We start from the raw sequence: 27,795 nt of genomic DNA, 5'->3' as shown, positions 1-27,795 counted from the left end.
GGGGCGGCGTGCGCCGACGTGACGCGGCTGCGCAGGATGGGCCGAGCCGAGGCCGAGGCGGCAGCGGGAGGCAGCAGCGCGACGACGGCCCTCAAGCCTAGCCACCATGAGCACCAAGCAGGTCACTTGCAGGTCAGTGAGCGGCGTCCGAGAGCGCCACGCCACTTCGGGCCGCTCTCGCGAGCCCTCGGTAGCGGAGCGCCCCAGTCGTGACGCCAGGGAAACTGAGACTGGGACTCAGGGAAAGTTCCTCAGCTGTTCGCTCTGAGGCTTTCGAAAGCGGAGCTGGCGCTGTAGCCCGAGCCGGGAGTCCGGCGGGTCCGTGGCTGAGGCACTCCTGTGCGAGTGGGAAACGGGGTCCCTGTGGGCTGGGAGGACGGACGTGCTAACTAGGGCTCGGCCGCGGGGGGCTCGTGGAGCTTGCAGTTTGGCTGGAAAAGGAGATTAGGGGTTGAGTGAAGGGACGCGAGGCTGTTCACAGGTGCAGATGCCACCCAGGAGCAGCTTGTTAATCGATTCTAAGGGCCTCGAGGAAACTGGGGCTTCGAAAACCGCTTTCGCTTCGCAAGTTCGAAGACTGCAGCTGCATCAGCTTGCAGAGAGTTAGCAAGTAAGAATCATGTGGAAAATAATAAGGGCGTTTCAGCCCTTCTTGTGGAAAATAAGAATCCTGTGAAGAATAGCAAAGCGCATAGTCCCAATTTTTTGTTGTTTTGCTTTTCAGAACTGAGAATGGAACCTAGGTTCTTGCACATGCTGAGCTAGTGCTCTACCACTGAGCTACATCCCCGCCTGGTTATATTTTATTTTATTATCTTTATTTTTGGTGCTGGGGATTGAATCCAGGGGCGCTTTACTAAGTTACACCCCCAGGACTCTTTTAATTTTTATTTTTGAGGCAGGGTTTTGTTAGCAAGTTGATGAGGTTGGCCTCCAACAGGGATACTCCTGCCTCTGCTTCCTGAGTAGCTGAGATTAAAGGCGGGTTGCCCTCTTTCCAAGTTCTTTATTTTTGCTAGCTTCACAATGACCCCTGGAAGCAGATATTGTTCCCATTTTGCCGTGCAGGAAATGGAGACTGAAAGAGGTTGTGATTTCCTTTATCTTGCTAAGAGACCCATTGAGGAGCAGAAATAAACGGTATGGGGTGATTTCTTGTAGAAAACAGAAAACCAGATGGCTATGCTGTGACTTACTTTGAAATAAAAATTGGTTGTGTAACACCCTCATTCTTTGGTAAACTCTGTGGCTTACTGGTATTGAGATATAGTCCTATTGAATTGAAGTCTTGGAAAGTACAGGCTGAGCATTCTTAATCTGAAAATCCAAAATTCAAAGTGTTCCAAAGTCTACAACTTTGGACTTGATGCCACAAATGGAAATTTCCACACCATGAAATTTTTTTTTTTCTTGTGTCAATTTAGTACTGACATAATATAAAATTGCCCTTAGGGTAATATCTATATGAAACAGTGAATTTCATGTTTAGATTTGGTCCCATCCCCAAGATACCTCATTATGTAGGGGCAAATATTCCCAAATCCTAAAGCATCTGAAATTCAAAGCACTTTGGGTCTCAAGTATTTTGGATAAAGGATACTTAACCTAGTGTTAGATATTAACTAATTTACCCAAGTCCAAGTGGCTTATGTTAAGCAGTTATCAAAAAATCGCAGTTGTTGTCTGTAAAAGTACTTTTGCTAGGTTGTTTTTACTAGCAGGTCTTTTGTGACAACTGTGTAAGTGAATTTACTTATTTTTTGTTGTGTAACATTTCCCATTGGAGGAAGGGTTCCTCAGTCATTTTGCACTGCAAAGCAGATTATAGCTACCTAGAAAAACCTCTGTATTCCTCCACTTACTTCATAGCTTAATTCAACCATTCCCATACCTGTTTCTTAATTTTGTCCACAAAAATGGTGGACAAAATTATACTTTGTAATTGAACCACAACACAGTGTAGTATCTCCTTGTATAGATAAGGAAACATGCTGAGAAAGACTTTCACATCTTAGTGCAAGAACAAGAACTTAAATAATGATCATCTTAACTTTTTCACCTTTTGCACTTGGAGGTAGCCTGAGCTGAAAGCTTTGTTTCTCAAACAAGGGTGTCCTGCAGGATGTTGCTACATAAACTAAAAGTGTGTTGGAATGTTGGAAAGGAATTAGTAACTTCTGCTAGTTACTAATTCATGTTTGTTGGGCTTACATGTGCTAGGGCTTCTTTTAGGTACTGTGTTAATGGAGTAGTGTGTAGTCCATTAAGCAGCTAGATGTATTCCACAGATTGTGAAAGTGAGTCTCAGCATTGAAGGGTCATTCAGCTTCTAAGTGGCAGAGGTGTGACATTAGGGTTCATACTCTGTCCTGGTCAAGCTATGCTATTAAGATATGCCAAACATGTTTCTTTCCAGTGTCACAATTTATTGAATAATGATCAATTCATAAGTTATATCACTTTCAGTGACTGTAATTCACTGAATACTTGTGGGTCAACTGATAGCCATGAGCTGGGTAGTCTCAAGTTTTTATTCCAATTTTTTTTTTTTTTTTTTTACTTTTTACAGAAAGGGTTAAGGTGACCACAGCATTTTAGGAATCTGAACCGAGAGCAGAGGCAAGAGACCTGGATACAAAGGCAGGGCATCAACTGTAGGTGGTCATGTAAAGGTTTTGATTTGTTTTGTTGTTGTTTTGGCCCAAGGGATTAAATCCAAGGGTGTTCACTACTGAGCCACCCCCCCCCCCCAATCCTTTTTTGATTTTTTATTTTTGAGACAGGATCTCTCTAAGTTGCTTAAGGCCTCACTGAGTTGCTGGACTGGCTTTGAGCTTGTGATCCTCCTGCCTCAGCCTCCTGAGCCACTGGGATTGAGGTTTTTGTTGTGTGAGTATGTGGTACTGGGGATCAACCCAGGGTCTCATGCATGTCAGGCAGTTGCTGTACCAGTGAGCCACATCCCCAGCCTCAGATGAGGTGTTTTTTTTACAACCATTTCCTCAGAGTTATCAAGGTAGAGGGTCTGGAATGTCATTTGCAGAATGTCAACTTGAAGTGGACCTTGGGTCATTGTCAGGGGCAGGAGAAGCCATGCTAAATGAAGGTTGGTCACTGTAGTGATTTTCCTAGGCAAAGCTTGAGACAGGTGACCAGGTGAAGGGGTCAGGGTGCTGCTGTGTCCAGGCCTGGGGTGCTTTCTCCCTTTATGGATGTCAGGTGAGGAGATTGCTTCATTCAGTATTCTAGTATGTTTGATAACCTCATGGGCCTGGGTTTTTCTGATATGGGTTTGATGTGCCTAGCATCCATGTGTTTCTGATTTAATTTGATAAGTCCACAGGTGTTCAGTGTTAAAGCACAATTTGAACCTTATGGTTGTGCTAGGCAGATGGTAGCTTCTTGTACAACAAGGTGTAGAGTCATTCTGTCTCAGCACTTATACTCAAAATGGAGTAGCTTTGGCAAATTACTGCTTTGTAAAATGGAGTAACTCAGGGTTAGGCACAGTCTGAAAACTGCTGTTCTCATCGTGGAGTAGCTTAGAGCAGGGCACAGCCTGCTCTCCACACACCTATAGACTGTATGGCTTCCAGATAATTGTGGGCATGCTAAATGAGAGTTTGTTTACTGCAGGTCTTCTCAGCTTTTAGTATGCTCCTATGAAGGAACAACTCACACAAGAACATGTAGAAAGGAAAAGAAATGTACTTGTAAAATGGTGAGGAGGAGTTAGGTCTTGCCAAATAAAAAGCAGAATAGATATCAGGTGGGAAAAAAATGCAATATTATCTAGAATACCAAGCTTCTATTAGTGTGTTCATGGTGGAAAAACTTTTCTCACTTTGTTTTATTCACAAAAGCATAATCTCCAAACATTGATAATTTAGAGGAAAATACTCAAGTTGTGATTTGTGGATCTGGACTGAAGCAGGTGCTCAGATGTTTTCTTAGTTTTTCTCAGGTTGCAAAGTGTCTTGAGGTTTGCGTTCCTGCCTGTGAAACACAGTGTGTTTGATTATTTGAATGGCAGCAGGACCAACTGTCAGTTTTACTCGCATTCTAATGTGCATAATGTCTCTCCCAAGAGATGGTTGTCAAGTGCCAGGATGCCCAGACTTAAAGTGACAAATACACTATATATATTGCCTGGAATCTTGAGAATAGCTGCTCTTGTGGCCATGGTGTCAGTCATCCAATTCCTTAACATGCCACTCTCTCCAAAATCTCAAACCAGGGGTCATTTTTGCTGATTTTTGTCCCCTAACCATCACCCTACGTCTTCCAGTCTGTTTACAAAACCTTGGTGCAGGTCCTTACTATAGCTTCAGAACCATTTTTTTTCCCATCCTTGGATGATAGAGGTTCCCTTCATCTCAGATTCCTATTTGAAGTCCTAGAATTTCTCCTAAGATAGGCCTAGAACTTTTGATTCTTTGGAGTCACAAAACACGGGGGATCTTGTTGGCGATGGTTAGTGGCAGAACTTGAACTCCAGAGTTGGGAAGTTCAGGACGCTGATCCTGGTACCCCTATGTCACAGTTTCTTTGTAAAGTGAGAATGGTAATACCAAATCCTCAGGGTAGATTAAAAAAATAATAGTAGCAAACCATGTTAGAGCAGTGCTCCCTCCATTTTGTGGCTTGAACCCAGGTGCATTCTATCACTGAGCTACATCCCCATCCTTTTTTATTTTGTATTTTGAGTCAAGAGTCTACTTTGCCCAGGTTGGCCCTTGAACTTGTGATTCTCCTGCCTTAGCCTCCTGAGTCCCTGGGGTTACAGGCATGCAGCATTGTGCCTGGCAGCATTTTGTGTGTGTGTTGCTGTGGTTGGAACCTAGGACTTCGCTATGCTAGGAAGCACTCTACCACCGAGCTACATCTCCAGCCCTTAGAGCATTGACTGTGTGTTAGGCTAAGCACTTCTGTGCATTGTCTGAGTTAAACTGGCAGTAATCTGTCACAGCAGTCCATGAAGTAAGTAGTTATTATAATCCTCTTGCAGATGGGAAAACTGAAGCTTGGAGATGTAAGTAATTCACTCAAGATCACATAGCAAGCTGTGTGGCTTCAGTGTCTTCACCATACTTGACCCCACCTCTGATCCTCTGATCTGTGTGTGTGTTTGAAGCTTACCACCATACCTAAAGTTTACTCCCTTCCCCTTCAAGGCATCTGGGGTTGTAAGCACTGCAGTCAAAACATTTCAGCCTATGAGAATATGTGGGAGGCTACCTGTAAAGAAGAATGATGCTGAGAATGCAGATTACCCATATATTTGGAAATGAGTTGCCAAAGTATTTTGCTAGAGGCACCATTGAAAGACCTGCAAGAAATCAGATTGATGGTTTGACTCTGCTCTTGGTTATGGCTGCTGACGGTGTTTGACCAGTCATGAACCTGATATCCTTTGCAATGTATAATAGTCATACTGTGTTTTGGGGTCACTCAGGGTAACAGCCCTTTGGAGTTGTCTCCCGTAAAGAACCTCCTTACTTTGAGTCTCCACTTACGTGCTTTCCCCATCCTCACTGTCCTCTTGCCCCCCACAAATCTGCATCTCAGTCCTCTTAGTATGAGGGGTGGTTTGTCTATCAGGAGAGCTGAGCACTTGGGAATTTATCACACAGTACAACTGGAGGAGGCCTAGATTAAGTTTAGTGTAGCATAGATGAAGAGGAATGGCTATAAGCAGATGGCAAGGATGCCCAGAGGATATGCAGAATGTGCTCAAGATTTGGTTTTTCACTGGGGAATGAAAGTGGTGACTTAGGCTACAAAAATAGGACTGAGCTGGCATTCTCTCTTACATAACACTTGTTTTACACTTGCCTTTCTTGAAAGCAGTGATGGTGGTCTAGAAGTTATTTTTGAACCTGCTTTAAATCTTAGCCTGATGACTTGCATGAAGTCACCAGCATATAAGTGGCAAATCTAACTAGATGCTCTGGTTGACAGTTAATTATTTGGTCTTTTAATGGAAAAGATAATTAGTGTAGTTTGGAAATCTAGTCTTCTGAGTAGGACTTATGGAAGGTGGTTAGTTTAATTCTAAAAGGCATCCATGTAGGACACTACCTAAAACAGTCTTTCCTGTTGCCCCACCTGCTTAACAAATTCGTTCTAGTAGAAGGCCTTTGTTAGTCTGCTCTGGTTCTTATTTGTATTATTTTTTTCTTGGTACCTGGAATTGAACCCAGGGTTGATTAAGCACTGAGCCACATCGCCTACCCTTTTTAAAATTTTGAAACAGGGTCTCACTATAAATTGTTGAGCCTGGCTTTAAATTTGTGATCCTACTGCCTCAGCCTCCAAAGCCACTGGTATTAGAGGCATGTGCCACTGCACCCTGCTTGCTCTGGTTCTTTCAGGAAATCTGGTCTGCTTCTTCCAGAAGAATCTGAAGTTCTCATTTATGTGGAACTGTTTATGTAGCCACTTTGAACTTGTTCTTTCCCAAGTTTATGAGTTTATTGATCCTGATAACTCTTTGTCCTGCAGTCTTGCCTGTTGGTACTGACTTTATTTTTTGAACCTTGAGAGATCAAAGATTACCATGTTTGAGGATGATTGAAATAATGTTTCAGTCTTCAATAGCACTTATCAAACAGAATTATGAAGTGGGGTATTGGCAGAGTTCTGTAGTCCAGCCACTTGGGAGGCTGAGGCAGGAGGATTGTTTGAGTCCAGGAGTTCAAGGTCAGTCTGGGCAACATAGGGAGACCCCCATTTCAAAAAACAAAAAGAACTGTCAAACTGTTTAGATCTCAGTGTTGGGGATTCCCAAGACCACCCCTATATCCAGACTCATGCACACAGTTGTACCAAAGTCAAGATTATTACTGTGATGTAGGAGGGAGATACAGCAGAGTCTGGAGGAGTCTGTGCAAGAGGGGCACACAGCACACACTTCCCCCAGCAATGGAAATGTCACACCATGTGCCTGGAGGACTTGGTAAACTGCATCAGTGCCCAATCTGGGCACCTTTTGTCTAGTATGTAACAAAGTTCCAGTCTCCCAGGAAGAAGGCAGGTATTTGGCCTAAACCACATTGTTTTACAGTTTAGGCACTGTTAGCCACTTTTGTCATTTAGGGAAATTTTGAGGGTTCTTTAGTTGTTTTTTTAAGATTTTTTTTTTTTTTTAATAAATTTTTTTTTTAATGTGGTGCTAAGGATTGAATCCAGTGCCTCACATGTGCTTGCAAATGCTTTACCACTGAGCCACAACCCCAGCCCAGAAATTGTTTTTTTGTTTTGTTTTGTTTTTGTTTTTGTGGAGCTGGTGATCTAAACCAAGGCTTCACACATACTAGGCAGTTACTCTGCCACTGAGTGACACCCCCAGACTCTATTGTAAGGAATTTTTTTTTTTTTTTTTTTTTTTTTTTAATCAACGTGTGGTTACTCCTTGCTGTGCTTGTGGGATTTTTTTGTTTTGTTTTTGTTTTGTGCTGCTGGGGATGGAACTAAGGGCTTCATGCATGCCAGGCAAGCACCCTACCATTCAGCTAGTCTCTCCCCTGCTTAAAGTAGACATTACCAGCCTTATACTGAACAGTGTCTGATCTAATGGTCATGGTACTGGGGAATTGAACCCAGAGGTGCTTTATCACTGAGCCACATTCCTGGCTCCCTCCCCTTGTTTTTAAATATGGTATTGTCATTTTAAAATAAAAACTTAATTTCTTCTTTTTAGATATACATAACGGTAGGGTGTATATTTTGACATGTACATTGAATATAACTTATTCTAATTAGGATCCCATTCTTATGGTTGTACATGATGTGGAGTTACACTGGTAGTGTATTCATGTATGAATATAGGAAAGTTATGTCCAGTTCATTCTACTGTCTTTCCTATTCCCATCCCCCATCCTTTCCCTTCATTCCCCTTTTTAATCCAGTGAACTTCTTCCCTCCTCCCTCGCCTTACTGTGTGTTATCATCCACATATCAGAGAGAATAGTTCGGTTTTGGTTTTTTGGCATTGGCTTATTTTACTTAGCATGATAATCTCCAGCTCCATTCATTTACCAACAAAAGCCATAAAGTCGTTCATTTTTAGGGCTGAATAATAGTCCATTGTGTATATATACCACATTTTCTTTATCCATTCATCTGTTGAGGATTCCATATCTTAGCTATTGTGAATTGACACAGTACCTTTATTTGTGGTGCTGAGATCTAACCCAGTGCCTCACACATGCTAGGCAAGCACTCTACCACTGAGCTACATTTTGTTAACTGAGCTTCTATAAACATTCATGTGACTGTGTCAGTGTAGTATGCTGATTTTAAGTCCTTTGGGTGTATTCTGAGGAGTGGGATAACTGGGTCCAATGGTTCCATTCCAGGTTTTCTGAGGAATCTCCATACTACTTTCCAGAGTGATTGTATAAGTTTACAGTCCCACCAGCAATGTATGAGTGTATCTTTTTTTCCCACATCCTCACCAACATTTATTGTTACTTGTATTCTTGATAATTATCATTCTGACTAGAGCAAGGTGAAATCTCAGTGTAGCTTTAATTTACATTTCTCTAATTGCTATAGATGTTGAGCATTTTTTCATATATTTGTTGACCAGTCATATTCTTTTGCAAAGTGCCCATTCAGTTCCTTTGCCCATTGTTTATTGGATTATTTAGTCTTTTTTAAATTCATTTTTATTGTAAACAAATGGGATACATCTTGTTTCTCTGTTTATTTAGTTTTTTTGGTGTTTTTTGAGTTCTTTATTTATCCTGGAGATGAATGCTCTAAGGTGCTAGTGTAAAGATTTTCTACTATTCTGCAGACTCTTCTTGATTGTTTTCTTTGCTGTTAAGAAGCTTTTTAATTTGATACCATCACATTTTTTGATTCTTGCTTTTACTTCTTGTGCTTTAGGAGTCTTGTTGAGGGAGTTGGTTCCTAAGCTGACATGATGGAGAGTTGGCCCTACATTTTCTTCTGTTAAGAAAGTTCTTAACAGGGGTGGAGTTGTGGCTCAGTGGTATAGTGCTTGCCTAGCATGTGTGAGACCCTGGGTTCAATACTTAGCACCACGCATAAATAAATAAAATAAAAGATCCATTGACAACTAAATATACACATATAATTAAAAAAAAAAAGTTGTTAAGAGCCTTGCTTAGTTGCTAAGTTGGCCTTGAACTTGTGAGTCTACAAAGATGAAAAATGGACTTGTGACTTAAAGACTATAGCATGATACTATCTTGCCAAAAACCAAAAATTTCTTTAAATGACTGAATTGGCTCACTGTGCCTAAACTGTAAAACAGATCTTCCTGCCTCAGCCTCCTGAGTTACTGAGATTATAGACCTGCTAGTAGTGGTCAGTTCTTAAGGGGCTATTTCCTGGGGAGTACCTGGCTACATTTCTAGAGAAGACCCAAATGATGATACCATGGTTTAAGAGCTCTTGCTCTTAGGTCTGGGTCTTCAGTGTTATAGCACTGTGGGGCTTGGGCACACCCAGCCAGTGAATCTGTGGGCCCGAAGGGTGTGTGAGGGCTCCTTGAATCAACCAAGACTCATGCTGGCGCGTGGAGGCAGGTGGGCTATGATGATTTAGTGGTGTGGAAATGGGATGCAGACTGTTAGACAGGGGCCACCATGTGCACAAAGGCAGGGTGATAGGGCAAGGTCAGGGCTGCCTGGAAAGACCAGGATTCCAGTCTCTGAACCTAGCAAAACGTCCTAAAGCTCATGGGGTTTAATATCATACATTCCTTATAATGTCCTTGTGCAGAAGGAGGGAGGACTGTCTTTGTCCACAGTGTCCTTTCGGGGATCATGTGTGTTACCCCTCCTTACAGAAGAGGAATTGGGGAGCAGGGGAGGAGGTGAAACCAGGCAGGCCCAGTGGCATGGAAGCCTGTGCTGGTCCATCTTAGGACTTCATCTGTTTTTCTAGATGTTTGAAATTTTCCTTAATTTTTTTAATGACCTAAAACCTGAGTTCACAGATAAAACTCCTTCACAGAAAGGAATTCCATGGCCAGATCCTTAGCTTTTAATAAACGGACTGTTCTACTGTGTCTCCTCAAGGCCTCCCAGGGTGGATGCCTGAGCACAAGCCCCTATGGTCTCCTCCCTGCATTTCCACCTGCCCAGACTCTCTTCCACCCCCCAGCTCCAGGGAACCTTTCCTGTGCTGCTATTTGATGTAATCTCTAAAGACTAGCTCCTGCAGGTTCCTGAGCTTATCAGGGCTTGTTTTAAGGCGGACACACTGGCACTGCAGCTGATGCCAGGGCCTCTTGCCCACGGCCAGCTCCTCAAAGACATGCTCCAGCCTTGTCTCTCAGCAGGACTGCCCACCCTCCCGTACCTCACTTGTCTTCCTTCTCTAGCGCAGGCTCCCCCTCTGTTACAAACTTCCTTCTTTAAGACTCTGACTGCCCCTTGGAGCTGTCCTTGCTGTGTTTCCTCCCTTCTGCAGTAGCTGGCCTGTGCTGCAGGAGGGCATCCGTCACTGTCACTGATGCAGTTTGTCAGTGACTTCCTAGACTGTGGTAAAAGCTGCACTGTTTTTGATACCTACAATAGGATGGGTACTGTACTGAGCATTTTATATACTTTTTAGAAACCACAACCTTGACAGCACTGGATTGTCTTGATAATTTTTGAAATTTAAACAACCTTTATTACAAAAACAATGTATGTTCATGGTAAAAATGTTAGAATGTACAGCTCAGCAAAACCAACAAGATAAAAATACTACCTACCAGGGACGGAGAACATGGCTCCTTGGTAGAATGCCAACATTGCTAATATCAGCATTGCAAAAACAACAACAAAAACAAATAAAAATATTCATATATACCTTAACCTCAAGGATCCCTACTTCCCTGCCCCCCACCCCGCCCCACCTTCAGTGCTGGGGTGGAATCCAGGGCCTCATGGTGGACAAGCACTCTTCTACTGAGCTACACCCCAGCTCAGGGATCACCACCTCTTTTTTTTTTTTTCTCCCCGCCCCCACCCTTTTTTTTTTTTTTTTGAGATGGGTCTGGCTAAGTTGCTTAGGGCTTTAGTAAATTGCTGAGGCTGGTTTGAACTTGAGATCTTACTGCCTTAGCTTCCCAAGCTACTGGGCCACTGTGCCCGGCAGGACCACCACTAGTCTAGTATATATCTTTTTCAGGGCTTTTGTTTCTGTTTATGGTACTGGGGATTAAACCCTGGGTGCTTTATTACCACTGAGCCACATCCCTAGCCCATTTACTTTTAATTTTGAGACAGGGTCTTACTAAATTGCTGAAGCTGTCCTTGAATTTGCAGTCCTATGGCTTCAGCCCTCCTAATTGCTGGGATTGCAGGCTTGTGCTACCTTGCCCAGTTTTTCAAATTTTTTAAATGTTTTGCATATGTACATTTATTGTATATATACATATATATATATATTTTTTTCTTTTGGGTGCTGGGGATTGAACCCATGGCCTTGTGCATGTGAGGCAAGCACTCTACCAGCTGAGCTATATCCCCAGCCCCTATTTTTTTTTTTTTTTTCCCAAAATGAGATCATCCTGTATATTCTGGTTTAAAATTGTTTATTGTAAAATAACATATAAGAGCATAAACTTTGCCATCTTAACCGTTTTTAAATTTATAATTCTCTACTGTTGAATATTCACATGTTGTGTAACTGAATCTTGAGAGCTTCCTGTCTTGTAAAACTGAAATTCTGTACCCATTAAACAACAATCCCCCCACCCTCCCTTAGCCCCCATTCTACTTTTTGTCTCTATGAATTGAACTATTCTAGGGAGCTCATATAACTGATAGCATGCCATATTGGTCTTGTGACTGGCTTATTTCGGTGAGCATGTCCGTAAGGTTCATCCATGTGATGGTGTGTCAGAATTTCCTTTTATAGCTGAATAATAATCTGTCATATGTACACACTACTACTTATGTATCCATTTTTCTGTGTGTAGACATTTGAATTGCTTCCATTTTTTTGGCTATTGTGAGTCATGTTGCTGTGAACATGAGTGTACAGATACTTTTGAGACCTCTTTTCAGTTGTTTGTATGTATACCCAGAAGCGGCATTGCTTGATCATATTTTTAATTTTGTAGGAACCACCATACTTCCATAGCAGCTACACCACTTTAATATTAGTTTTTGCTGTTTTATAATTTGCTCTTTTAACAATCTTAACTTTTCATTTCAATACATTTTCATTGTAGCTAATCTAATTGGACTAAACCAGAATATAATCCAGCGCTAAATATTGTACCGGGTTATTCTGTCCCTTGTGTCTTGTCTACTAACCTCTCATAGCCCCCACTTCCCCTGCTTTTAACAGCTTTATTAAGGTATAATTACATGCAAAGAATTTGCCTGTTGGCAGTATATATTCCTATGATTTTTATCACCACACTTAAATTTTAGTATATTTCCGTTGCTCCCCCAAAATCCCTTGTACCCATTAGCACTCCACATTTACCGTCTCCCAGCCCTTAGTCTCCTTTATGTCCTTTAGATTTGCTTTTTCCTCTTTTTTTGTGGGGGGTGGGGATTGATCCCAGGGCCTCGTACTTCCTGGGCAGGCACTTTACCACTGAGCTGCATTCCCTAGCAGCTGAGTGTTGCTGTTGCATAGAAACGGGATCAGCAACATGTGGCCTTGTGTGTCTGGCTCCTTTCATGTAGCATGATGTTTTCAAAGTTCACTGTTGTACGTGAGTCCATCAGTACTTCATTGCTTTTATGGCTAAATAACAGCCCCTTGTATGTCCGTGTTACTTTTGTTTACCTGGTCATCAGTTGATGGCTATTTGGGTGTTTTCACTTTTGGATTATGAACAATACTGCTGTGAACATTCACATAACGGGTATTTGGACATGTTTTTATTTTCTCAGGTAAACTCCTAGGAGTGGAATTGTTGGATCATGTGGTAGATTTATGGTTATGTTTTTAAGAAACTGTCAAACTCTTCTTTAAACTCAGCCCCCCTCCCCGCCCTTTTTTTTTTTTTTTTTTTTTTTTTTTTAAACATGTCACTTTCTTGTTGCAGAGACCAGGCTTAGGTCCCACATAGAGCCTCTTCTGTTACTTTATCTGGTTGCTTCCTTAGGATGTCTTAACTTGTTCCCAATCTCCTGTATTTCCTACAAACTGGTAGTTGGGGTCAAGGGTGTGGCTCAGAGATAGAGCCTTGACAAGTATGTGACTTGTGTGAAGCCCTGGGTTCCCCGGTACCCAAAACAAAACAAAACAACAAAACTAAAACCTAGGGTTTTGTGTGCTGTGTAGTCACATCAGCAAACACACAGTATTTGAGTTAAAGTTTTTCCAGCAGATATTGGGATTACAGGCCTGTGCCACCTCCGTGCCCTGCTCAAATACTTTTTTTTTTTTTTTTTTTTTTTTTTTTTTGGTACCAGGGATTGAACTCAGGGGCCACTGAGCCACATCCCCAGCCCTATTTTGTATTTTATTTAGACACTGGATCTCACTGAGTTGCTAAGTGCCTTGCTTTTGCTGAGACTGGCTTTGAACTCTCAATCCTCCTGCCTCAGCCTCCCAAGCTGCTGGGATTATAGGCATGTGGCACCACGCCCAGCTCAAAAACATCTTTTGCTGTCACACCGTCTTATTTGATTCTCACTGCAACCCAGTGAAGGAGGCAGTGTAATGTTCATTTTATAGATAAAGGTAGCAGGGACCAGGAAAGTGGGTTCATAACTTGACTGTAAGTGGCAGAGCTGCATCCTAAGCCCAGGTCCCTGAGTCCATTACCATCATATCCTTTAAGAACTCCATAAGAGCAGGAGAGCAGCTTTTCATAGAGATTTCTCAGTTGAGACTTACATTTTGCATATGTAATACACCTAACTTGGGATATTCTTGAGATAGAAACTTTTGGGATCATTTATTTTTCTTTCAGAAAAGTCATCATTGAGTCATTGTGGTGGATCTGAAATCACTTTGTCTTAGAATCAAGAAAATACATGTTTCTCCAGGGCCTAAGACAGCCTTGATACGTGGCATAGGCTTAGCAGATATTTGTGTGCTAGTTTTAAGAATATGTTGATCTTATAGAGTAGAGTGGGGACTGGGCTCAGTGGTGGTGCTCGCCCAGCAAGCACAGGGCCTAGCACCCCACACACAGCAAGTATGCTTCCAGCAGTGTCCTGTGCTTGTCTCTTCAGGTACTTTATGCACGGCGTGTGTCGGGAAGGCAGCCAGTGCCTGTTCTCACATGACTTGGCGAACAGCAAGCCATCCACCATCTGCAAGTACTACCAGAAGGGCTACTGCGCCTACGGACCGCGGTGCAGGCAAGGACCCCGCAGCCACTCTGACTGGAACACTAGCAGGAAGTCCATTCCTGCGTTTGGAGACTAGGTGTTGATGAGAGGAAATATTAAATTTAAAATTAATTTGACAATATTTCAAAAAGAATGAATGGCAAATAATTTAAAAATCTCACTTTTTGGTACCCTTTAAGACTACTTTTAATTTTTCAAAGTCACTTTTCAGGCCTAATTCTTAGGACTATAGTGTTAGGTAATTGTATTCACAATATAATTAAGATTCTGTATCTTGCTTTTCACCCCATTAAGTATGTCCCAAGCATTTTCCTATGGTGCTACTTTATCTCCTCACTGTATTTTTATGTTTCGTAATGTTAATTTACCATCATTGAAAAAATATTCCTCTGTTAGAAATTTAAGTGGCTTTTGGTTTTGTTGGTACAGGTATCCCTGCAGTAAGCATTTATGCACAGTCTTTCTTGGGCAAGTAGATGGAGGAAAAGCTTTAAAAACCTGGATTTGTTGTTTTTTAATGTTACAGGGATTGAACTCAGGGGTGCTCTACTGCTGAGCTACATCTCCAGCCCTTGAAAATTTTTATTTTGAGACAGGGTCTCTCTGTGTTGCCCAGGCTGGCCTTGAGCTTGCCATCCTCCTGCCTCAGCCTCCCAAGTTGCTGGGATCATAGGCAGGTACTCTGCACCCGCTTTGTTGGTGGTTTTGTGGTGCAGAGCTCAGCTGTTCTCTGGGCGCAGAGCTTCCTGCACTGCCGCCTGCAGTGGGTGATGGTGGAGGCGCCTTGCCTCCCCTGCCAGCATCTGTCCCAGACAGGTGGTCTAGAAGACCCCTCCAGGGGACGCTGAGGAGCAGGTGGTGGGAGGTTCAATTCCATACCTCATTGGAACTCTCAGGCTCCGTAGGTGTCTGGAGCCTGGTGTTGCTCCTGTGGAGTCCCACAGGACTCTGCATCTGTGTGATAAGTAGCAAGGGTACCAGTCCCTCTCAGTGCCTAGGCTGGCCTCACTAATCTAGCTCAGCCTGTTGTAGTTCAAACTACGGGAACAGATCGTCTCATCGCCCACTTTAGCAAGTGGAGCAGAGGCAGGTGTTGGGAGCCAGGAGCACGGGTGACGTGTGCGTGCAGTGTGTCCGTGACATGCTGTGTGTTTTGTTTAGATACGATCACACGAGGCCCTCGGCTGCAGCTGCTGGGGCTGTGGGTCCCTTGCCCCATGCTGGGCCCTCCCCAGGCTTCCACAGTCCTCACCCTTCTGCCGACCTCACCACATCTGTTGTGAAAACGCAGTCCCAGGAGCCTGGGAAGCGGGAGAAGAGAACGTTGGTGCTCAGAGACCGAAGTGAGTGAGCAGAAGCCTTTGTTGCCTCTCTTAGAAAAGCTGCCTCGCTTGTCCTCGGTGCTCCTTTCTGACCTCCACATGTCAGGAGGTTGCTGACCTCAGACCTGCCAGTGGTCCGCACGTGCTGTTCTGAGAACGGACTCCATGTGGCTACAGAGCCCTGGCATCGCACATTTGTCCCTTTGCCCACAGCCTCACTCTGTTCCCATTTGACCTCCAAATCAAAAAATGATCTTTTGTCACTGTAATTGCCATCTTCCCAGGGCTGTCTGTGGGTGAGAATGAGTCAGAGTCGAACCATTTGTTTTGAATCTGATGAAGAGTGTGTTCACTGTGCGCCTCGTGGGTCAGCCCAGTCTGGGTGCTGTGCCAACCAGGCTGTGGTGCTTTAGGTCCCACTGTTGGAATGTCGAGTCTGGGACAGGGCTTGGGGAGGGAGAAGGCTCCACATCTTAAAAGTGTTTTGTGTTGGCCAGTCCTCCCCAGGCGAGGGGTTCTAGTTCTTGGCACTGAGCCGTGTCTGGTAAGCAGACTCCATCCTCAGGCAGCACCTTGTCTGGGAGGCTCCCAGGAGAAGAGGTGGCAGAGCAGAGCCAACGGCACACTGGCTTCAGAACCCGAGGTGTGCTCTAGACTTCTGTTCAGCTGTCGAGGGTGTTACTGGTATAAAGGAACCTGCCTTCCGCCAGCCTCATTCTAATTACCTTTGTGTTCTGGGCCGAGTATTAACGGGTCCATGTGTTGACTTTCAGGGTAAGCCACTTTCAAACCGTCACGCTAGTATTCTTTTGTATAAATATGTTGTGTTTTGCTACCTGTCTGGTCTGGCCATTTACACTTTTTTTCTTTTTCTTTTTTCTTTTTTTTTTTTTTTTTGGTTTTGTTGTTTTATTGTTTTTTTGCTTTTGTTTTTGGTACACTGAGCCACATCCCCAACACTTTCTGTTTTATATTTTGAGACAGGGTCTTGCTAAGTTGCTCAGTCTGGCCTCAAACTTGTGTTCCTCCTGCCTCAGCCTTCAGAGTCACTGGGCTCACAGGCGTACACCACCATGCCTGACTGGTTGGGGTTTTTTGTTTGTTTGTTTTTAAATTATAAATCTATTCCCTTTATTTTTCGTTTTTGGCCTACTTTCTTGCTGTCTGTTCCCAGGTGTGGAGCTCTTAGGTTGGAGTCTCTGGTCTGTTTGGTTGGACTGGCGGCATACCTAGAGACGCAGCCGGTTTTCACCCGTGTGTGTACTGTGTGTTTTGTGTTAAGATCTCTCTGGCCTGGCTGAGGAGAAGACTCACCCAAGCTTGGTGAGTAATCTAGGCAGCTGCAGTGACCCCCAGACGAGCCTGGAGGTGAAGCCCCATTCCTACCTCGACGCCATCAGGAGCGGCCTGGACGACGTGGAGGCCAGCAGTTCCTATAGCAGCGAGCCGCTGTGTCCCTATGCTGCTGCTGGGGAGTGCCGGTTTGGGGATGCCTGTGTCTACCTGCATGGGGAAATGTGTGAGATCTGCAGGCTGCGAGTCCTGCACCCCTTCGACCCCGAGCAAAGGAAGGACCACGAGAAGGTAAAGTCACATCCTTGACCTGGACTCAGCTTAAGAAATCTGAACTGCGCCAGGTGACAGGACCATGGCATCAGTCTTCCTGCCAGTGCCACCTGCACCGTCCCTGGTGCGTTTGCATCCTACCTGCAGATTCTCTTTCCTGTTGTCGTTTTGTCAATTTTTGATTATTTAGGATAAAGAGAAAATGAAGGGGCATCAAAATGCAAAGCAGTGCAGGTTTAGAGAGAGCCAGCTCAGGACTGAGGCCTGTGTGTGTGTGTCCGTCCACCCCCTGCACGTGCGACGTCCTCCCTCCCCAGGTTTGCACATCACTGTGACGGGGATCCAGCTAGCTGTCTTGAAAGCTTAGAGGTGCCCTTGTCGTGGACTCTCTTTGGCTGTGTGCTCAGTCCAGGGGTGTAAGGATGGATCACAGAGATGGGGGGACGCTGAGAGCTACGGTGATAGACACCAAGCTACTTGAAGTGAACTAAACCCTGATGAGGCCTAGACAGTGCTGACCACGCACATTAGAGGTGCCCTCTGTGGGCCATGTGACCTGATGGTGCAGCCTTCAGGGCCAGTGGGAGCAGGCTGTGGTATGTGGGCCTTGATCCTAGAGGGAGCTTCTCTGCAGGATTCGGGACCTCTGCTGAGTGCCCTGCAGTGCGCTGCAGGCTGCATCTGGGCAGGCCTGCTGTTGGCCCTCACTGAGTCCAGCACAGAGGAGGCGTTCAGGGCACGTGGTGAACTGAGGAGCTCCTCACATCGCTCTCCTGGGGGGCTGCGCTGCTTTCCTGTGACTGGGCGGTGGGCTTGTCTCATCTCAAGCTCATTATTGAGCATTCCTGGTACTGGCATGGCTCAGCGTGGGGGAGGCAGTGTCCAGAGGAGCCAGGAGGCCAGGGCCCAGTCCTTAGGCGCTCTGCCACCCACAGCAGTGCTCCTAACCTGCAGGCCTCTGTGGTCTCGACTCTAAGTTAGAGGTGACCGTATGTTATGGGTTCCTTGAGATACCCGAGAGGCAGGGTGGCTGGAGGTCCTCTTTGTGTCCTGAAGTGCGGGGCTGCTGGGCTCTGTGCAGCCCCCCCCTTGCCCTGCCCTTCCATTGTGGCTGTGGTGGCATTGCTGCAGCGACTCTGGGGCTCTTGCTGCTCTCTGGGGCTCAGACCTGCGGTTTCCCTCCTCTTGCTACAGATCTGCATGTCGACATTCGAGCACGAGATGGAGGCGGCCTTTGCCTTCCAGGCAAGTCAGGACAAGGTGTGCAGCATCTGCATGGAAGTGATCCTGGAGAAGGCGTCCGCCTCTGAGAGGAGATTTGGGATTCTCTCCAACTGCAACCACACATACTGCCTGTCCTGCATCCGGCAGTGGAGGTGTGCCAAGCAGTTTGAAAACCCAATCATCAAGTAAGTGCTGCCGGGCCTTCGCTCCCACCGTGGGCCTCCTCGTCCAATCGAACCTGCCCTTGCCCTCCAGAGGGGTCTCAGTGCAGAGTAACCGGAGGGGCCTGTGCACACTTGGGCACTGTCACTCCCCTTCCTGAGCTCAAGCACCTTTCCTTCTAAAAGGTAGGTGACAGTTCCTGCCAACCACTCGGGACCAGGGTGGAGGCAGCAGAGGTGACCTGTGAGGAGGGGCTGAGTGTAGCTGACCACTTTCCACCTCCCGTCCTGCATTCGGGTCCAGTACTGACTGTAATGTGTGTCTGCCTTTAAGCCAGTTGCCTGGTAACCTTTTGAGCTTCAGGTTTTTTAACCTTAAACAAAGGGAGACGTGGGGTCTGCGTGGAGTCGTGCCTGTGAAGGTGTCACTCTGCCTGGCATGGGCCGTGCGCTCTGGCAGCAATGGGACAGGGGAGGCGCTCGTGTGGGGTGGGTGCTGCTTGCCTGGTACTGCAGCAGCCCCTTCATGCGCTCAGAGACCCCTCCTGTCCTCTGCATTTCACAGACAGGAGGCTGAGGCACGGTGAGGTCGTAACTTTCTGAAGTCGCACGTCTGTGCAGTTGCACTGCTCCTTTGTGGAGAAGGGGGTAGGATTTGGTGTGGTGAGTGCAGCCGTCACCACGGCCTAATTTTGGAACATTTCATCCTCTAGCCACTTCCCTCCTTTCACCTTCCAGTCCTAGACAGCCACTAACCTCGTTCCTGCCTCTACAGACTTGTGTATTCTGGATGTTTCCTCTAAACAGAACCACAGACTCTGGCCTTTGTCACTGGTTCTTGCTTGGCATCCTGTTTCAGGGTTCGTCCCTGTGGTTGGGTGATCAGCACTTCATTCTTTTCTGTGGGCAAATTGTAGGCCATTGAACGCTGGGCACGTTGTTGGCCTCATCAGCTGACGGGCTTGGGGTTCTCCACTCCTCAGCTGTGGGGAGTGTGTTCCTGTGATACCTGAGTGCGCACATGTCTCCATTTCTCTTGGGTGTGTTCCTGAGATTGCTGCTGGGTCTTAGGGTAACTGCGTTTAACTGAGGAACCACCAGGTGGTTTTCCAAAGGGCCGGCTTGTTCACTGTACCTCCTGCCTGCAGTCGAGAGGGTTCTGATTTCCTCACATCCTTACCAGTACTTGTTTTGTCTTTATTTCTGATTTGAGCCATCCTAGTGGGAGTGAAGAGATACCTTGGTGTGGACTTGATTTGCATTTCCCACGTAACTAATGATAATGAACATCTTTTTATGTGTTTATTAGCTATTTTAACACTCAGATCCTTTGCTTATTTCAAAATTGGGTTCTTTTTATGGGTGAGAGGAACCTATTTCTTAACAGTAAATCAGGTTCTTAGGTGATTATAGGTGCACCTGTTGGGAGTTTTGGTGAAGGAAACACCCTGGGACACTGGGCTGAGCAAGTGGTGCTGAGTGTGACCAGGAGTCACAACGTGATACTAACCTGGTTCTTATTTCAGGTCTTGCCCAGAGTGCCGTGTGATATCAGAGTTCGTAATTCCAAGCGTGTATTGGGTAGAAGATCAGAATAAAAAGAACGAGTTGATTGAAGCTTTCAAACAGGGAATGGGGTAAGTGCTTTGAGTTGAGACGGGACCTGGTGCTGCCTGGCTGTGGTGTTGGCCTCTGTCCCGGCTTTTGGGCCTTCCTGAAGCTCTGGGGTGCAAAGATGAATGAGGTGTGAAGAGCCAGAAGCTGAGCAACGCCCACTAAGAACCCTGGTCTGTGGGGCTGAGGTGGACTTGGCATCTGTGACTGTTCATCCATTCAGCAGTGACCAGCTGATCTGCCATATCACAGACTGGGACAGCACCAAAGAAAGCAGCAGAAGTCCCAGCCCTGCACAGCTCACACAGAGTAAGAGGAATCGGAGCAAATGAGACAAGGGGGGTAGAGATACGTTAGCAGGTGGTCAGTGGTGGCGAGTGGGAAGTGCAGAGGGCTGCGTCTCAGTGCAGGAGACCCTGGAATGCCTCAGTGAGGTGGCCTTTGAGCAAAGACTCAAAGCACATGAGAGGAACCTTCTGGATGGAGGGAGTGGTCTCTGCAAAGGCCCTGAGGCAGGAGCCTGCCTAGCTAGCAGATGAGAGGGGCAGACAGTGGGGCTTTACAGGTCACTGAGTGGGTGGAAAGCCATCCTGGGGTTTGATCAGAGGAGTGACATCTAATCGATACTCTGGAGCAGTATCTCTGACTGATCTGAGGACATATTGAAAGAGAAGACAGAGGTGGAAGTGGGGAGGCCAGGAAAGCCAGGTGGTAACCCAGGAAGGCGACGGCTGTGGCCTGCACCAGGGCAGGAGGGAGTGGAGCAGCCCAGTCCTGGGTCTGTCTGGAGAACTGCTGGCAGATTGGAGATGGTGGGAGAGAAAGTTCCAGCATGACCACTTTCCATTTTTCTTGTGCACTTCCCTCTTTATTGACCAATTTACTCTGTTTTTGGGGGTGTCCTGTGGGTTTACCACCCAGAAAGAAGGAGGCAGTACTGCTGTCCAACGTGCAGAGCCCTGTCACCAGCAGGCTTGCTGTTGCTGTGGGGTGGGGACCAGGGCTCAGCACGTTTGTGCTGTGTGCAGCTGCCCGTGTTAACGTGCCGGGATATTGGGATTTGAACAGTCTGGTAGGAGGAGAAGTGTTACTCAGCTGAACCACAGTGCTGTAATTTCCTTGGGCTGCTCTAGCAATTTTCCACAAACTGGGTATATCAAAACCACAGAAATTTATTTTCTCACAATTCTGGAGCCTGGAAGCCTGAGACCCAGGTGTGGGTAGGGTTGGTTCCTTCTGGAGCCCTTGAGGGAGAGTCTGCACCTGCCCTGACTGCTGGTGGGCCCTGGTGTCCTTTGACTGTAAAGCATGTGAAGCATCACCTTTTCTGTCTTCCAGTGCCTCTGTCTCCACCCTCTGCCTCCTACAAGGACAGCGGGTGGATTTGGGACCTTCCTGCTATTTGGGATTCTCCTGTGGTCTCATAGTTACATCTGCAGAGACCATTGTCCAAATTAGGTGACATTCAGGTCCCAGGGCTTAGGTGTTGGACTGTCTTTGGGGGCCACCCCTCCAGCCACTGCCATGATACCTGTCAGAGCCACCGACCGCACAGGCTGTCCTCCACAGCTCACATTCTCCTATTGATGGATATGTGTGCCGTTTCCAAATAGTGACAGTTCTGGATATTTTTTAGAATAACATTTAAACATGCAGTCTCTAGTTTATACCCCTCTCCACCCTTTATTTTTGAGCTGGGGATAGATCCCAAGGCCTTGTGAATGCTAAGCATGTGCTCTACCACACACTTAGCCAGCTTCACCTGTTTCTTTTTAAAAATTTTTTTAGTTGATGGACCTTTATTGTATTCATTTCTTCATATGCATTAGTGAGAATCGAACCCAGGGCCACACACAAGCGCTCCACCACTGAGCCACAACCCTAACCTGTTTTTAAAAATGTTTTTACTAGGGATTATAGTAACTCTTAACTTCCCAAGCAGAATTCATATTCTTGCAGCCTCCTGCCTTTGTGCTGTAGGTAAAATGCACGTGAATTATGTTCACATGTATATTTTTTTAAACATGTTTTTTGAAAGAGGAAAATGTTGGTATTTACCCAGATCTTGACAGTTTTGATGCTCTCTCCTTCAGCGTACACAGTCAGCTCCCTTTTTTCCTGTTGTTGTTTAGTCATTTAGTGTCAACAGTTGGCACAGCATTGACATTATATCATAATAACCTGGATGACTTAAGTGTATGTGGCAGGATGTGCAGAGCTCATGTCAATACAATGCTGTCCAGGGGGAATCCTGGGACCAATTTTATGGACACCGAGAGGTGACTGAAGTTCCTTCTGTTTTCCTTTACCCTCAAGAACTGCCTTTTACTTTTTGTTGCTCTGTTTGTGATAAATTCTCTTCTTATCATAAATGGCTTTTTTTGTGGTACTGTGGACTAAACCCAGGGGAACACTACCACTGAGCTACATCCCCAGCCGTTTTTATTTTTGAGACTGTTGTCTCGGTAACTTGATGAGGCTGGCCTTGAATTTGGTGATTCTCCTGCCTCAGCGTCCTTAGTCACTGAGACTGCAGGTGTGTGCCAAAGGCCTGGCTTTTCCCTCTCTGTTCTTCAAGGATGTTTTTATCTAATACTTTGGTCTGATAGGTCTGTTTCTGCCTTCGCCTCCTCTCACTGTAGTTTCCTCAGCACTTTGCAGATGTCTTCCCTTGTTTCTCAGGCCTCTCGTTTCTGAGAAGTCAGGAGTTCCCTTGTCATTTTCTCCAGGTGCTGTCCCCTTCAAGCCCCCCATTTGCTTTCAAGGTTTTCTTTGTCCTGGTTTTGGTGTTTGGACATTTTGCTTAGTTTCTTCCTACAATACTGCTTGGTATTCTTTGAAACTCTGTATTTGTCATTCACCAAATTAAGGACATTTTGGGCATTTCTTCCTCTACCCCATTTTTTGTTTTTTGTTTTTTTATACCAGGAATTGAACCCAGGAGCACTTAACTACTGAGCCACATCCCCAGCCCTTTTTATATTTTATTTAGAGACAAGGTCCTGCTGAGTTGCTTAGGGCCTATGGTTATGGCAATGGCCTGTGGCTTACAGGTTGCTGAGGTTGGCTTTGAACTCACAATCCTCCTGCCTCAGCCACTGGGATTATAGCATGTGCCTCTGCACCTGGTTCTTATAGGCTTTCTCTCCTGGGACTCCTTTTCATATTGTACCATAGGGCTCTGTTTTTTTTTTTTAAGATGTTATGGCTACTTTGAAGTCCTTGTCATTTGGGGTTAGTCTCTGGTTCTTAATCCAATTATTTTAGATTTTATCCTTGACACTGTAGGTGTCATGTCATAGAGTCTGGATCTGTTATGTTCCTCTGGGGAATAGGGCAGCCATGGGGATCTCAGTTTGGTCTCTGCATCCTCACCTGCTTTGAGCCTCCACATTTCAGGGTCCACATGCTGCTAATCCAGCTTTGGGCAGTTGACACCCAGCCAGCGTCAAGCTTCTCCTCAGGCCCTTCTGCGGGCATGTCCTCGCTGCCAGTGGCTGATGGATTCCAGCCCTGGTCCTTTGGTTCTTGAAGCCAGAAGGATGGTTTCCCAGAGTCCCAGCTGCCTGAGTGGCACTGCTGTGGGCCTCACTGTAGCCACTGCATCCTCCCGGTGTCTGCTGCCCCGAGAGCTTTCTGGTTCTCTTTGTCTTTCTGAAGCACTTGTTTGTAGTTACAGTTTGCTCGGCCATACAAAGATTGAACTATTTACCTTTAAAAATGGTTCTTTGTTGTTTTCCCTTCCTACCATTTTTCTCCTGTCACCCCACTGTGTGTCCACAAGAGGGCAGTGGAGCTCTGCCAGAGTAGTCTGAAAATTGTGCTGGGACCTGGGATTGTTCCTGCCTTGCTGCTTTGTGGGGACTGTTTGTACGCGCTCCACACTATTTACTGGACACCCACTGAGGGCCTTCAAGCCAGCCGTCCCGGGGGATGGAGAACAGACAGTTATGATCCTGGTTTTCTGGCGAGATCTTCCCGAGTGGCCCAGGCCAAACAACGCGCTGGGCTCTGTCTGAGACGCATGGGAAGCTGTGCAGGAGCCCCGAGCCCTGGATAGCGGGGGCTGGAATGACAGGGGACCTAAGGTGCAGATTTTGCACCTGGGAGTGGGAATGGTCCCTGGAGTTGAAATAGATGCGTAAAAGGTGTGGTGGGACCTGCAGGGACAAAGATGGACCAAAGCCTAAGAGGCCTTGTGTCCAGCTAGACCCATGGTCTTTAGACGATGGTGAGAGGGGACTTGCTGTTTTAAGGTGCTAGGAAAGGCCTGGAAACTGGTGGGAGGGAGACCAAGAGGGCAGGGGGGTGCCCAGCCCTAGACAACGTGGCAACTGGGAGGACATGTTTCGGGGTGCTTTGTGATCAGAAGCACATTTGGATGTGAGCTGAGAATGAGACGGAGTCAGTGAACTCTTAAGGTTTTGGTTTTGGTCTTGGTGACCAAGAAATAGAATAGTGCTGTGTGGGAGGCAGCAGGGGACTGTGGGGACAGTTCTGAACCTGATGAGTTTACTAGAGCCAGTGCCCTGGGAGACCCCAGCTTTGCTGTCTGGCACACTGGACAGAACCTGAGATAGGTGGGGCCAGCTTGTGACCACTTGGGCCCCGCTTGCTTTCAGGGAGCTGTTGAAAAATCTGATTTTCATCTCTGGTATCCAGGCCAGCAAGTCCCCCTCATGTCACCTGCCCTCTCACCCTGAGCTGCCCCGATGGTTTCTGATTTCTTTTTGTGTTTTTAGTTGTAGGTGGACACGATGCCTTTATTCTATGTATTCACATGTGGTGCTGAGGGTGGAACCCAGGGCCTCACGCGTGCTAGGCAGGTGCGCTACCAGTGAGCCCCAACCCAGCCCGGCTTCTCGTTTCTTAGGCCTCCTTTTCTTCCAGTCAGTCATTTATGATTGGCGGTCCCCAATTTCATTAGAGTGAGTGTCCTCAGGAGCAAGATTCTTAACATGTGGGGTCCGTGGACAGAATTCTGAGGACTTCAGGAAGGAAGTTGTGAACTTGGACAACTTTCCACAGACCTGTCTCATCCGTTCAGCAACGCTGTGCTGATGGGGCCGAGGAACATTGGGACGAGGCCTGTGATTTTGGGCATCTGCTGAAGTCCACTGCTCTCCTTGTCACAGCCTGTGGTCACCTTGACAGCACTGCTGCAGGAGGAAAGGAAAGGTGTGCTTTGCAGATTTGAGCAGAGCAGGTGGCCCAGCTTCAGACCTTGGCACTTGAGGCACGTCTGGGCTCGGGGCACACTGCCGGCAGCACGCCCAGCACAGCGCCCCCTGCAGGTGGATGTTCTTCAGGGGCGCACGACAGTGGGCTGCTGTCCAGAACTCAGAATCCTGGCAGGTCACGTAATCTCTCAGCCTCTCACCTATCATGGGAGGTGACCGCTGTCACCTCAGGTGGTTAACCCACCTCTACTCTGCATTTTCCTGCCTGATTGAAAATGTTTGTGCTTTTCAGGAAAAAAGCTTGTAAATACTTCGAGCAAGGCAAGGGGACCTGCCCGTTTGGAAGCAAATGCTTGTACCGCCATGCTTACCCAGACGGGCGGCTGGCAGAGCCGGAGAAACCTCGGAAGCAGCTCAGTTCGGAAGGCACCGTGAGGGTAAGCGACCCCAGTGGCCCTTCCCCATGCCCCTCTAACAGCTTTGGCAGAGGCTGGGGTGGCTGGCGGCCTTCCTGTTGCCTTTAGCATGACCAGGCCTGTGTGTGCTTTTTTTTTCCCCCAGTTCTTTAATTCAGTGCGGCTTTGGGATTTCATTGAAAACCGAGAAACCCGGCAGGTCCCCAACACTGAAGATGTTGACATGACAGAGCTTGGGGACCTCTTCATGCACCTCTCTGGAGTGGAATCATCAGAACCCTAGGGTCAGTGGTTGTCCCTGCATCTTGGGCTCTGCCCATCACAACTCTGCTGAGCCAGGGTGTGCAGCGGCGTGTCGCCTGGGCTCTAGTGCGGTTGTACTCACCCTTGGTCTCCACCACTCTCCCTTATTACAGCCCTGGGAGAGTGAAGCATATAAAAATAACCTAATAAGTACATGAAATCACTATTTTTATAGTTGGTATCTTAGTTGTCCCTGCAGCTTCTCAGGGGACCAGCTGTTTGGACTGTTGGCTTTTAAAGGAAACCTGGCTCCTGTCCTTTGATTGATTTTTTTTCCTCCTTAGAAACAGTAAACTTGCAGCTGGCCTAAAGCAGCAGATTGAATTTTCTTACCAAAGGAATCCTCAGTGGTGACTCCCCTGGAGTGTTTGGACAGCTTGCTCAGATCTTGCTGTTCACGGGCACCTTGTTGCCTCGTGCAGCTGGCGGTCAGGGTTTTGCTGCCCAGGCCTATGGCCAGTCCTCGGCCCATCTCCTACCTGGAACCCTGGCCCAGCAGCACTTCTGGGAACGGAGGCCGTGTGTTCTTGACATCAGTTTGATTTTAACTAAAGAATGTGTGTAATCTTGCAAGTTAGAACAGACTTGTTACAAACCTGGATTTTATCTATTTTTGTAAAATGCTGTAGATTATTTTATAAAATGCATCTCTACAGTGTGGGTAGATTAACTGAGTTTAGAGTGCTTTTTGCTTCATTTTTATAGTTGTATAACCAGTAAAGCATTACAAAGAGCATAATTGCACCACTCATTCAGCTCTAGAGGGAAGTGGGACGTTGAGGCTGTGGTTCCAGGTCACTTTCAAAGGAGTTAACAGCCATTAAACCTAAATTTAATTTATTTTATTAAAATAACATAATTGAGGAACCATTCATAACTGTATCTTGTCAGGCGCAATAAAAACAAAATTAAAACCCAAATCATCAAGAAAACCTGTATTCCTGGCTTCCTTGCATACACAATTATGTGACTAGAGAGACGGGGCTGGCCCTGTGGCCCACCCCATAGGGGCAGCCCCTGGAAGACGAAACTCAGCATGATGGGAGGGCGGAGCACCGTGCCCAGAAAGCCACCCTCTGCACTGGACATCTCCGGCTGTGACAGGCAAGTTCTCTAGTACCAGAGCAGGCTCCTCTGGGCGGCGCATCTCCGCAGTCCTGGGTTGTTTGGTGAGTCATGTGCAAAACTGTCTGGCGCTGCACCGCGGTTTCTGAAAAGAAGCTGGTTTCCAGAACCCCACAACCTTTACTTCCCCTCCAGCAACTTCTTTTTGCCCTAAAAATGCTCACTGAGCTGATGGTTGGGGGGCAGCTCTCGTACTGCCATCAGCATCCCCCGTGCATGGGAGGCTGGCTCTGGGGCGGGAGGACAGGCCCGCAGGGTGAATGGCTTCCTTCTCCAGGGCCAGAGAGGGTAGAAAAGAAGGCAACACGAAGTTAAGGCCTGTGCGTAGTCTAGAAGGTCCTTAGCAGCAGCTTCTCTGAAAACACGCTCTGCCCCAGAAGCAAGGGACAGGAAGGTGCTGCCTGCTGACTTCCCTTCCGCCTGGGGCCTGAGCGCAGGTGCAAAGTCAACTAGAAGACGGGCAGCCTTGGGGACGTGGTCAGCGTGCAAGCATTGATATCCTCGGTGTGGGCCGCCCGGTGCAGGGATGGCTCAGACGCGCTCCGGTTGATCTTGGGCAGGGAGTGTTGGAGCAGCTCAATGGAAGACAGGAT

General features: G+C 46.6%; 2 protein-coding genes across 7 annotated transcripts in view; one reads left to right on the top strand and one right to left on the bottom strand.

The window, feature by feature from the left end:
• Positions 1 to 27,327, top strand: Mkrn2 (makorin ring finger protein 2). Of its 2 annotated transcripts, XM_047534671.1 has the most exons (9): positions 1 to 132; positions 14,172 to 14,300; positions 15,453 to 15,634; positions 16,896 to 17,197; positions 18,374 to 18,588; positions 20,091 to 20,201; positions 25,651 to 25,795; positions 25,920 to 26,058; positions 26,362 to 27,327. In XM_047534671.1, exons 1-8 carry the CDS (start codon positions 107 to 109, stop codon positions 26,055 to 26,057), a joined length of 1,248 nt encoding a protein of 415 aa, XP_047390627.1. In that variant the 5' UTR covers positions 1 to 106; the 3' UTR covers position 26,058; positions 26,362 to 27,327. The 2 variants fall into 2 exon arrangements, with proteins under 2 accessions (XP_047390627.1, XP_047390626.1); XM_047534670.1 differs by having other exon boundaries at positions 25,920 to 27,327.
• The window catches only part of Raf1 (Raf-1 proto-oncogene, serine/threonine kinase), an 84,834-nt gene continuing 83,938 nt past the window's right edge, over positions 26,900 to 27,795 (bottom strand). For all 5 annotated transcript variants that reach the window (XM_047534666.1, XM_047534665.1, XM_047534667.1 and 2 more), the window contains one exon: positions 26,900 to 27,795. In XM_047534666.1, the coding sequence (XP_047390622.1) occupies positions 27,652 to 27,795 (144 nt within the window). In that variant the 3' untranslated portion in view covers positions 26,900 to 27,651.

The sequence above is a fragment of the Sciurus carolinensis genome, chromosome 19 (assembly GCF_902686445.1).
Source record: "Sciurus carolinensis chromosome 19, mSciCar1.2, whole genome shotgun sequence".
NCBI classification, from domain to species: domain Eukaryota; kingdom Metazoa; phylum Chordata; class Mammalia; order Rodentia; family Sciuridae; genus Sciurus; species Sciurus carolinensis.
This window is presented reverse-complemented; position numbering and strand designations above follow the sequence as displayed.

Excerpts from the sequence above, each read along its gene's own strand:
- Mkrn2 (XM_047534671.1), top strand. The coding sequence starts at position 107 with ATGAGCACCAAGCAGGTCACTTGCAG. Across the intron at positions 133-14,171 it reads ACCAAGCAGGTCACTTGCAG|GTACTTTATGCACGGCGTGT; the intron begins GTCAGTGAGCGG and ends TTGTCTCTTCAG. Across the intron at positions 14,301-15,452 it reads GCCTACGGACCGCGGTGCAG|ATACGATCACACGAGGCCCT; the intron begins GCAAGGACCCCG and ends TGTTTTGTTTAG.